Source organism: Pezoporus occidentalis, unplaced genomic scaffold, assembly GCF_034315485.1.
Source record: "Pezoporus occidentalis ecotype Australia unplaced genomic scaffold, CSIRO_AGI_Poc_V1 ctg1, whole genome shotgun sequence".
NCBI classification, from domain to species: domain Eukaryota; kingdom Metazoa; phylum Chordata; class Aves; order Psittaciformes; family Psittacidae; genus Pezoporus; species Pezoporus occidentalis.
The window spans coordinates 10,486,505-10,499,145 of NW_026912778.1; the positions used below are offsets into that span (position 1 = coordinate 10,486,505).

The window sequence follows — 12,641 nt, forward strand, 5'->3', positions numbered from 1 at the left end:
GTCTAGAGAAGTATTTAGAGCATTTTTCCTGTATTTATACATCCCTTTCTCTGATCAGTTGATTTACATTTTTACATTTGCTTGTCTTGGGCTACTGGATCAAAATAAGAATTAACTACTTTCAGTCATCCTTTTGCAAAATAAGAAATTAGCTGATGCTGATCGTATGTGGCTATTCTGTGTCATTGTGCTAAGTGAAAGTGTCTGGGGGGAAGTGCTCAGAGGAAGCTTTATGTGCTACTGTTGTATTACTGGCAAGTCACCTGTAAGCCCTTCTGTAATGTAGTTAAATATAAGTATGTAGTTAAATGAGCCAGATTCCAGGAAAGGGTGCATGCAGCCCCTCCATCGTCTGGTTTCTTCTGTTGTATTTTAATAGATGCTCATTTCTCTGCAGCTAAATAGTAACGTTCGTTTTGTCTTCTCAGTTCTTAAAGTGGGGGGAAGAGGTATATTTTTTTAAGAACAGTTTTTTTCTAGAGAAAGTACTAGCAAGTACTGCATTGTAAGAGAAAATAAATAATGTGTAATGTACATTGCTTTATATGAGAATGAATGGGTGTATAATTTAATCATACACCACTTCATATAAATGTCACACAAGATCTTGCTGCATGGCAAAGAATATGAGGTCATTTTGTGTAGGGGATAATTGGGATTTGGAGAAAGTTTTCAAATGCATGTTGAAGTTGCTATAGAAGTTGAGCATTGACCCTAGTTATAATTGAATTCAAAACTCCACATCTTGACTGTAGGTCAAGCACCACATAGCAAAGGAGGAAATAGTTTTGAAAGAGAAATCTTTTGCAAGACAAATCTGGTCAGAATTCTTGGGTATTTATGTACCTCTCATCAGCCTTCATTTTCTTCCTTTCTAATTGAGGAAAGAAGTCTCAGGTTTTTTTGTGGAGTTTTTTTTTTGTTTGTGTCTCTTCCCCATTCTCTCTGTTTCCCCTCTGCCCCATTTTCTGAGATATGACTACTGTAATTTTTTTCTCTTCCTCACACCCTCCACCACATATATTATAAATCACAATAAATCACTTACAAAATTGATGCAAATAGTTATAGCTAAAGCAAAACATATCAAGCTGTACCCACATAGTCATTCAGAATGTGGGTAAAATCAGGTCTAGGAAGTATGCTAAGGAGGTCAGTGATACTGGCATCAGCTGAGTTTAGAAGAGAACAGAGACCAAAGTCCAGAGTTTCCTATTGATAAGGTAGGCTTCTAATCATATTATGAATAACCTCTGGTTCAGTGTTACAATTGATTTAATCCTGAACAGATTTCGGGGGGGGGGGGGGGGAGGAGGAGTGAGGGAAGGAATCACAGAATGCAGCAGAATGCAGATTTACTCTTGCATAAAACATGTTAAAATTGTGTCTGTGTGTATGTGTCTGTGTATATATATGTATATATTCACATACACATTTTTAAGAACATGCACACTGATAATCTCAGATCACAGAACTATGAAATATCTTGGGCTGTGTCTTGACAGAAAGATATGCCATTCACTAGTATATGTAGTAAATTTCTCATTTTTTGTGGACTTTGACCTTAGGAAGAAATCTTTCTTCTATGTATTTTTCTGGTCTAGGAAGTACAAAAGCAAGTAATTTGTCTAAATGGAACAATATTGCACTGACAATCCATCAGTCTGTAGTTACAGTCCATTTTACAGTATCATCAGCCTCTTCAGATGCATAAACAGACTTGCAGGCATGGCTGCAGATGCAATAGCAACTGTTATTGGTAACATATTGTTGTAGAATCTGTGTTTTAAGATCTTAGCTAGCTTTATATTTTGAAAATTTTTAAAGAAAAATGTGGATTTGAGGTGGTAATGCATCTTGTCAATTTGTAAGCTGTGTTTGTCTCCTGTGTTTCCCAGGGCATCTGTAAAGGGATTGGCAATAACGTAATTATGTACCGTTTACATGATGGAATTACAGAATGCTTCCTGGTTTTCTTGCGAGTAGCCAGTTCTTGTTGCACACACCTGGTTCTTGTTCTCTTGGTCCAGGGAGTACATGTACACTTCAATCTGTATACTGAAATTGGAGTGTTGCAGCCATATAGGGTTGAGGAGATAAGAATGTTATATGTGAGCTCAAGGTTAATAAATTAGTCTTGAGTTAGAAAGAGTTCTGTAAGGTAAAAAAAGAGCTTGAGAATATTTGAGAATAATTGACCTTAATAAAAAACATTAACCCCCCTTACCATCATCTTTTGTTAACTAATTGAACTTCATAGTATACTAAGTGTGGACTTAAAGTCATCCTTTTTAGAGTATCAGTATTCTTTTAAGAACATGTAAATTGATAACTACAAACTGAAGAAGTATTACAAACCTTCTCAGAATATCAGTGCCCTGAGACAGTGCTTAATCCTGTTATGGTGCAATAAACATAATTTTTCTTGGGTCATGGTTAATGAATGTAATGGCAGTCTGTCTATCATAGATTATTATGTCACAGATAATGATCTTCACACAAAGTTCCTTCAGTCCTTGCTCCCAGATACTATTTTCTTTCCAATGTAACTGTTTTCAACTTTTGTCTTGCAAATTTTCTCTTGTGTTTTAGTTCATGTTATCTTAATCTTACCGTTTTGCCATACCTATTTTGAAAGTAAATACTGTTTATGTTGAGGCAGATCTGAGGTCCATAAGCAATTGGATATTACCTTATGCTGATTGCTTCTCAGTTGTAAAAGTCTGTGTTGGGCTCAAAAATCCTGTGCTATTTAAAGAATCTGGAACAAAAAATAGAGTCATAGGGATGTAACATTCTTAAGTAGTGGTGATCTTTTTATGTAAAAACCTTATCATGTTTTATAAATCTACTTGGGAGCAGATCCCCTGACATAGTTCATATCTTAAGTCTGCAGTGTTCAAGCATGATCTAACATAGCAGAATTCATAGAATAATTTATCAAGTACTGCCTGTATTTCAGGGCCTCTATCTCCTTCCTTTTGTTTAAGGTCCAGAGTGGGTCACTGAATTACTTTTCCACAGTTTTTTAGTGTCAATTTAATTTATGGAGTGTCTGGGATGAGAGAGCGGCTGCTATTCATTCTCACGGTGTCTGATTTCTGACAGGCGATAACACCTGGGCAGAATATCCACATGGCCAGAGTGGCCTCCTGTCTAACCTACAGAATGTGCTGTAACAGTAAGAAGTCAGTATTTGATTAAAAATAAAATTGGTGTGGAGTGCAGATGAAAAGCCAGAGTAGTACTGAGTTTATATCCTTCCTGTAGGGCTGATTTGAAAATCACATCTTGTGATTGTTGCTAACTGTGGTGTGTATCTTTGAAAGTATCAAATGCTTATATAGAATTTTAAATGAGTTTATTAGAGGCCATCTGTCCATGTTTATACAAGTTTGTTATGATCCCGACTCTGCTATATGGTATTTCAAATATTTTTTCTGCTTGAATTACAAGACTTGCATTTTGAGTTAATATTAAAATGTTACGGCTAAGGATGACATTGAACTTTTATTCAGTTTAAGACATTTCACGAAAATCAGCATTTGTAATTTGATTTGAGGCAGGACTTATTTCACAGCAAGATGCACCCTTGGTGGCACAGGTTCACATGACTAACCAAACTTGCCAAAGGGCTGTTGCTTTTACGTGATTGATGCTTTCTTTGAGCTATAGCGTCCTGGGAACACTGATCTGGGTACCCTGTGTTCAGTCTGGGTGTGCTATGGACAGCCTGGCTCAAGTTGCAATTGCATGCTTTATCCTGGCTTTAAAAGGCTTCTGCTGTTTTTCTGAGAGCCATATTTTTCTATCTAGCTAGTACTGTTTGCAAACAAATCAGTAATTTTTGAAGTGATGCTGGTAATTATAAGCAGGTAGCATTTAGGCAGGTGTATTTTATATGGCAGGGCTAGGCAGCTTGTCAGCCTGCTGAGCTGCATAGCTGCTATCTTGGCCACGGCAGCGCAGTTTCGACTGTCCTGAGAGCAGGAGGAGGAGGGTGAGGAACAGAGTAGCAGGTCTGAGCTGGAGTTTTTGGAGAGCTCCTTCTTAGACCAGCCTCACTTGAAGCAGTGCTGTGTCTGGATTTAAAAATGTACGCCAGCAGTAGGAGAGGATGTAACGGGTAGGTTTGGCTTACTACAGACCTTGCCTCTCCCTGGAGATCACTGGGGAATTTATCCCACACGGCTTCAGTAAGATGTTCTTTCCTGCATCAAGATTTCCTTTAGAAAAGGAGCTCTTAGTCTATGAGACAGCATATAGTGAATTAACGCTGAGAAGAACAAGGAGTACAGAAGTTGCATCTTCTCACTATACTGAGAAAAGTGTCTGTGGTTGGCCATTCTCATGGGGAATCTCTCTCAGTAAACAGTTTTTCTCACACCTTGTTTGTGCTGCTTATAATCCATATTTTATATCCTAGTGATCCACATGTAATTCCACATTGGTAATCTCACCTGAATTTTTTAATACTTTTTGGGGTGTTAAGTGATTTTGTATAGCAGAAGTGGGAATAAATAAGCAAATTGGCTGTATACATGTGAACATGTTCTGGACTTCAAATTAAGCATTAGTAACCTTACTGGGTCTATGTTGTAAACTTTGGGGGACTATGAAGAAGTGGATTTATGCTTACAATTTAAAAAAAAAACAAACCAAAAAAAAAAATCCCACCCCAAAACAACCCCACAATTCAAAAGATTTTTGATCCTAAGAGCTTGGTTCTTTGTAATTTCTGCAACCTTAATCTGGAGGATAAAGTATTGCCCTGCTTAAAGAACTGGTAGGTCAGATCCATCAATAATAATAATATATTCGTGGGACAATGATCTAAATCAAACCTGTGCTCAAATTTCTATTTTCTCAGCTGCATAAAGAATTTAACCAGTTTTGTAAAGTGCTTTCTATCTGGCGTTTTCTACATTAAAAAAATAAAAAAAGGCAGCCCATTTTGTAGAAAGTAAAATGTACTATTCTTTTCTCTTTCAATCCTCACAAAAATGTCAATAAACCAGTTTTGGTCAGAAACTGAACAAAAAAATACTGAAACGCAGAAGAATCACATGTGTATTAGACTGTTAGTGTTTTATTTGAATAGAATTTTAATGATGGGGTGACAAAACAGTCTTAGGTGATAGAAGTTAAGCAGCAGTGAGCAAAGGAGGTGGTGCTCGTGTATCCCACAAACTTCTAATAATCTTACCCTGAGGATTTATTTTTTTTTTTAACTCTGGATAAACTTTGGATGTGTACTAATCTTACAGTCACTATGGTGACAACAAGAACCTTAAATTGCTTGTTCTACCTATTAAATATATTGTATCAGGCATGGCATTTATCTAAGGAAACTCAATACTAATTTTTCTTAAAATAAAAAACCAAACAAACAAACAAAAAAAAAACCCTAAAACTGAAAAGATGATGATGTAAAGCTTTGCTGAGCCTTAGTTGGAAAAAACCTATGTATTATTGTTATAAATCTATTTCTTGTAATAGATTAGCTGTTTCATTATGAAAATGGAAAACTTTGTTGCTCTGCCTAAAAAAGCACCATGTGAATATCCAAGGCACATTAAATGTTACTTATAAAATGTCTACTCTGTGCACACTACTGTTTATTTTATTCAACTATGTCGATTAAGTGCTGCTAACTACATCTTAGATGGTTGTATTCTCTTTTCTGAGTTTTCCATCTGTGGTCATTAGAGAAGATGACCTTGATATCTTGTGCTTTTAGCATAGGCTTAAGGTTGTAGGGTCCAGTTCTTCTGGGGACAAATAGGACTGTAGATTTTATTTCTTTGTTTTACGAGCTACTGGTTATTGTTTAATATGAAAGATGTTGCTGTGAATTTCTCACTTGAGTGCCGGTACTGAAAAATGTTTGCAATAACTTGCATTATGTTCTCAGAGTTAATGACTTCAGAAGGATGGAACAGGGAAAAACAACCAAGAGCCTAAATTTCAAGAGGGAGAAACGAACTTGCTCTCCCTTCTCCTTGCTAGTTTCTACCATCCCTGGCAGTGTTCAAGGCCAGGTTGGACAGAGCCTTGAGCAACATGGTACAGGGCGAGGTGTCCCTGCCCATGGCAGGGGAGTTGGAACTAGATGATCTTAAGGTCCTTTGCAACCCTAACTGTTCTATGATCCTGTCATAATGCAACTTAATATGAAAAATAAACTTATGTATGAAAGAGAAAAAACTATACCATTAACTTGTTTCTTTATTTTTAGGTTGACAAAGCCCTTGTCATTTGCAGACTGTGTTGGGGATGAACTGCCATGGGGTTGGGAAGCTGCATATGATCCTCAGATTGGTGTATACTATATTGATCACATCAACCGTAAGTATTTTTCGTTTTGCCATATTAATTATATGAGAAGGCACATCTTGATTAGACTTTCTTGAAGAGCTTATGCAGTATGACTGGGAATAGGGAAAGATTTCTTGTGAGAGAAGTGTAGTTAAAGTATCGATTTCTGGTTTTCAGTAGACATCCCATTTGTGTGCATGGGTTTGTTGGGAATGGTTGCAGTTGTATTATAGCTGGCTCAAAATTATTTATGGGACTGTTCATCTTTTTTTTTTTTTTTTCCTGTGGAAGAAGTCCATGTAATGTGTAATAAATAAAAATAGTTAACATCTGTTGGTATCTATAACATGTAGGATGTTTGGTGGCTATTAAATATTCAGCAATGCACACTGGCAGAGATAGTCTGATATGAGTAACAGAATCTGGCTTCAGCCTAACTACTGAAAGGAACTATTGTAGATAAGATAGTATGGGGTATTTGTAACTTGTATATGAGTTCTGGCAAATGTATTGTAGTTCTAAGAATGTTGTAGAATACATTTCAGGCTATAAATAATGCTGTATTTTTAATGTAGCATTTGGAAAGGGAATGGGGATTCAAAATGTTGGGGAAGATTTGCCCTTTCGTATAATGTTATTGGCTTTAAAAGGCTAATAAGAGAATCTGCTAGTACAAAATGACTACATCTGTTCCTACATATATATTTTAATTGAATGGGAATATGTCTAAATCATACAAAACTGTAGCAAAATTTAAAATATAATGCTTGTTAGACTTACTGAAAGGAATATATTCCTGAAAGCATTTCTGTCTTCTTTTTATGCATTTATTACTCCATATTAATTGATACCTTTTTTTATTTTCACAGAAATTGCCCTTAATATCACAATAGAAGAGATTCTATTTAAGATCAGTACCTGAACATAGGTGCAGGCATTTGCACTAACAGTGCTATGTATTTACTTAAAAAGCAGTAAGGTGTCTATGGCTATTTCAGATGCTTTAGGTTTGCTGAGACAGCTGCACAAGGTCACTACATATGTCATGGACAGTAAGAGACCAGTGGCCTTCTGGAACAAAAGCTGTAGACGAGGCTTGTTACCTCATGACATCTCAAATGTATGAGCAAGTGAATCAACCCTGAGATGTCTCAGCTGCTTTTGTAGTCAACAGCAATCAGTCAATACAGTCAGTGTAATGTAGTTGACTGGTTGGGTGACTGCTTTGAAGATGAGCTTATTTAAACTCTTTTGGTTTGGTTGGGCTGGAACTCTGATAATGAAAATGGGACATTAGATACCTACTGTGCTTATTGAACACCTGCAGATAGACACTTACTCTTGAACTTAATCTCACTCAATAACCTCATTTGGGCTTTTGTAGCCCTGCTTTATTGGAATAGCAATGAGAGTCCTCTGATCTTGTGTGTGGTGTTAAATGTTCCTGAACTTTAAAAAATAGGGACATACTTGATGAAATTCAAATGGTGAAGTAGGTAAAGGAAACTTGCCTTTAATTTCTGCTTTGGCCAAAACTATAAAGCTTAATACTAAAATTTTGAGAGGCAATCAGCATTTCTATGTGTTTTGAAAGTGCTTTCAGATCACTGCTCGGATAATTGTGCTCTTGCATTTCATGCATGCTCAAAACTTTCAATCTGTTCTAAAATTATCAGTATTGTAGTTTTGTTGCCTTCCCCTTCTCCCCCCAACAAAGAGATCAAGTGCTTTGAAGGCAAATTCCTGAATATTATAAAACTGCTCATGGGTTGAGGTTTTACTTTGCACACATGTAAGATGTTGAGGCTTGGACACCATTGTCTTGAAATTCTCTTGTTAATTGTTGATATACTGCAAACACTAATAATAGAGGAGAGTTGTGTATATCCATCTGTACACATGTATCATTCTGTGCCTGGGGTAAATCCGTACACTTAGCTAGGTTTCTTTATATTATGTTAATGCATATGATGGATGACAAAATGGTATACTTTGGTATACTTGAAGTAGTTTCTGTTCACTGTTCAGTAGTATATTGATTCCTGTGGTATTAATGTGTGTTGCTTTGTAGCAATTTCAGTAAAACTTCTTATTTTGTAAAGTGGTTTATTTTAATTTTGTACACTGTATTTTGCACAGTGTTTTGCTGAGAGTACTCTTGAGTTGCAGAGAGGTAAACTGCCTCAGAATCTTACAAGTAGGTCATTTGTCTGACATGCCAAATGTGGAGATTATAAATTCTACATCATTTGACTGGGGTACATGTGTTGTTTTGATGCTATTGAAATTTCTAGTATGGAGGTCACCAATAATTAAGGGGGAAGAAGCAGGTTTTGTGCCTGCCTGTGTAATAATTCAGATGTGTTGAACATGCTTTTTCGCTTTTTGGATTTGAACTGTTAAAATACTCTGTCAGGACAGTGGCTGTGTTAGAACAAGGAAGACTCCTTTACTCTTTCACCTGCCTACATTAATTTTAATTTTGTTAATTCTTTCTTTTACTGGACAAAAAAGCCCAGTGAAATAGAAAAACTGTACCTGCTGATAGGAGGAGGACCAAGTAGATGGCTGAAAAACAGGTTGAATAAAGCAGAATTTCAGGACCCATAAATGGCAGCTTGATGGGTAGCTCCTTGGGGAAAATTCTGCTCTCACGTGCTAGGTAGGGAGAGCTGACAAAAGACATTTCATGTTCACTGCCTTCTGGCAGGATTTATTTTGGCAGGATTTATTTTGGCAAAATATTTGAGGGAGGCCTCACTGATGCTTTTCTCTCAAATCCCATAATTAATTATTCTGAAAAGCTTCTGTATCATCTTTCCTCTTTTTAATTTCTCTTCCTAGTATTGTTTTTACTGTATGCCTCTTTACAAGGCTAGATTTGATAAAGCTCTGAAGTTTCCGGTTGTCCACAGAACTTTGGAGCCATTGTAGTAAAACTGGCCAATCGTGTTTAGTTTCTCAAACCAACCCAATAAGCTATGAGCAACAGGCTAGACTGTAGTGCAGTAGACCATACATTCAGAAGGTCTAACTCATCACTGTTCCTTCTTTTCTGTTAAAAACCCAATGTTGAAATGTTAAGGATTGAATTTCATAGGATCATAGAATAGTTGGTTGGAAAGGGCATTAATATTACATAGTACCAACCCCCCTGCCATGGGCAGGGATGCTTCACACTAGACCATATCGCCCAAGGCTCTATTCAGCCTGGCCTTGAACGCTGCCAGGGATGGAGCATTTACCACTTCTTTGGGCAACCTATTTCAGTGCCTCACCATCCTCACAAATTCCCATTAGTGGTCAGTGTGGGGTTCATTCTGCTTCTCTTGAAAGGTGGATATTTCACAAAACAGTGCTAGGCTGGACCTTGCAATGTTCTAAAAATGCTAGCAAATTTCTATGATGTCAGTTCTTAAAAAAATACTTAAAATATCTTTCTTTAAAAATAAATGAATGAATAAATTCCCCATGTGTGTAATTATCTTAGCCTCTTGCCTTCCCTTTTCCCACACAAACCTAAGAAAAGCATGCCTTCCTTAACTGCCAGTGGAAACTTAATTTCTCCACAGAGGGGTAAGAGTTGGCTGTGGGAGTCTGCAGTTGTAAAACACTCCATCAGGCATGACGAATTTTCTTTTGGTGGCAATATGTTTAAGTGTAATTTTATTTTATTATAATCACACTTTTTCTATAATTTTATATATTTTAATGAGTGGAGTTTTTTTCAAATACAGCTTTGGGTTTTTTTAGCTTTTCCTGATTGCCTTAGAGCTTTTTCATGATCCTCTTGGATGATGTAACCCACTTTGAGAAACACTGGCTGAGGTCATTACTTCATGAATATATTACCCCAATTAGGAGTTTTAATGTGATGCTTTCAGCTTCAAGGGAGACCAGATTACAAGCCATCTGGCAAGACGGAACATGCATATGATGTGTAGCTAATACTGTAAGAACCTAAGTGCTTATCCTGTGGTTCAGGAGCACCCTTAGTTAGAGAGGTGACTGAAGGGTTATTATTTGGTGGTCAGGGACTGAGGAGATGCTTTTGCGCAGGATCCTTCTTACTGTGGCTTGGGGGAGCCCAAAGATTACATAGTTTGTGCTGTTCACTCTTACAATAGTTGCTGCATATATGTACTCCTGTGTTCATCTACTTCAGCTGATTTGCTAACACTTACTAGTTTTGCTAAATAACGTGGCAAGGCAATACCAAAAATAACACAAACTATTATTCCACTTCATTTCATATAGCTACAGGCAAAGTCATCACTTTCAAATTTTTCCATTCTTCTGCAGGGTTTTCAACATCAGGCGTTAAGTGGCTGAGATGCAAACATTTATGTTCCTAGAGCTCGGATTTGCAAACACTTTTAAACTGATATAATCTCTGAAAGAATTGGTCTTGCTCTATTGCTACCTCTGGCCTTTTGTTCTGTCCCTGCAATGTTTTTGCTTATACTGGCGTGAACATTTGCATGGCCAGACAGTGAATCAGATCGGGGAGCTGATTTGAGTTGAAACCAAGCTGTTGGGGGGGAATTGTTGCTATTTGTTCTGCTTTCCACACTCCTATTCATGCAAGCAAGCAAGGGAAGGTGACCTGGGGATATGAATGAACAGTCAGGTGGGAGAGGCAGGGGACAGCTGCTTTTCATGGTAGCACTAGTTGAAGGTATTTTGAAATGGCACCCTTGAACTTTGATCTGTTCCATGCCCTGTGCAGGTTTGCCAGGAAGCAGTTTTGACTCTGAGGCTGTGATTTCCAGGTGCACTTCTTGGGTGGTGGTGGCAGGTGAAGCAGCAGTCATGCGCTGGTTCCTGTCCCCACATTGTGTCAGCATGAGGACATGCAATAAACACGGACAACGGGGAAGCACTCTGCTTCCAGAGGTGTGTGAGTCGTTGTTCTCAGCCTCCTCTTCCTTCCCCCAGCTGCTCAGGTTTTCTGATCTGAATCATTGCATGTGTGTAGATGAACAGCTGTGGGGGTAATGGGAACAAGAAAGGAAAACTTCTAATTCTGCTTTGACAGGATAGTCTGAGGGAGTCTGGGACTGGGACAAGTTCTTGTCTTGCCTTCAGTGTCGAATGAATCCCTAAACCTTTCTCCTTTACTTTCAGTTCTTATTTTCAGGCTCAGGAATAACCAGGCAAGTGGTTGTTTTTTTCACTGCATTGCACTATTACCCTATAAAACATGTACTCTGCCATTAGCGAAGCTTAGTGGTAAAGGTTACAGAAAGGAACTGAATGATTTAAAGATTTTAAAAGAGATTTTATTTAAAAGCTAAGGCTGGGAAGGAATAGCCACTCCAAGCCCAGCAGTATTTCAAGCCATCTCACATCACTTTCTTTTTGCTGCTCTGTACTTTATATTCAATACAATTATTTTTCTGCCTGCCCTCTACCTCCAGCACTTTTCTTCAAAACAGAGTTGGACATTTTCCTTCTCTGCTTCTGCAGCTCCTCCCTACTTGGTTTTAATTGTCCACTTTGGAAGCATGAATATGCTTTTCCAGAGACAGCTTTCTACCACTTTCATCCTTGGAGAAAAGGAAAATTGAGTCAGTGATGATAAAACATCAGGAAGCATGAGGCAAAGGGGTTTGTGTCTATTTTACTCGAGAATAGAATTCTGTTGAGGTCCCTATTTCCCCACTTGGTTTATTTCCTTCTTAAAATTTCAAAGCCTAGCTACGTGCTTACATTGTTTGACACTTATAACACTATTTTAGCTACAGATAATCTTTTTCTTCTTGTAATCTTAAAGGCTTTCATGACAGTTTACACCTGTGCAACTGGTTTATCTAACACAGGCAGTTTTGTGGCTAGATCGACTCTAATCTGCTCCAGCCTGGGACTCTAGTACATCTGCATCTCTGAAAGTGTGCCAGGCTGTATGTTCAGGCAAGGAAAAGGTCTGAAAATCCTAACATGAGTCTGCAATTACCATTAGCTTGAAGGAATCAAACGGTGTATCATGATCACAAATGTGCACTGTTTGTTTCCACAACCCATTGCCATCTTCTGAGCAAGTGGTGACATGCAAGCATTTTGGAGATGATTGTGAAACTCTTTATGGTCAGCAAACATACATGGTGAAAACCTAAGCACGGTATATTTTAACTTGAATCTTATTTATAGGTGTATCTCCTCTGTACTCTGGCCATTGGAAAGGATTAGAATAACGGAGTGCATGCTGGCTGCAGAAGGAGGGCTAGAGCAACGAAGGCTCTGGATTAAAGGTGGTTTTTAGCTGCTGTCTTATATGTAAAGATCATACTTACATTTTTTTCTCATGTCTTAGTTCTGATAGC

The 12,641-nt window shown here is 37.7% G+C and overlaps 1 protein-coding gene across 4 annotated transcripts in view; it reads left to right on the top strand.

Annotated features, from left to right (window-relative positions):
* WWC2 (WW and C2 domain containing 2) overlaps positions 1–12,641 on the top strand; it is a 101,562-nt gene that overhangs the window by 29,240 nt on the left and 59,681 nt on the right. For 3 of the 4 annotated variants that reach the window (XM_062628336.1, XM_062628248.1, XM_062628502.1), the window contains exon 2: positions 6,239–6,348. In XM_062628336.1, the coding sequence (XP_062484320.1) occupies positions 6,239–6,348 (110 nt within the window). Of the gene's footprint in view, positions 1–3,996; positions 4,127–6,238; positions 6,349–12,641 lie in introns of those variants that run through there. The other variant, XM_062628416.1, reaches the window with a different exon arrangement.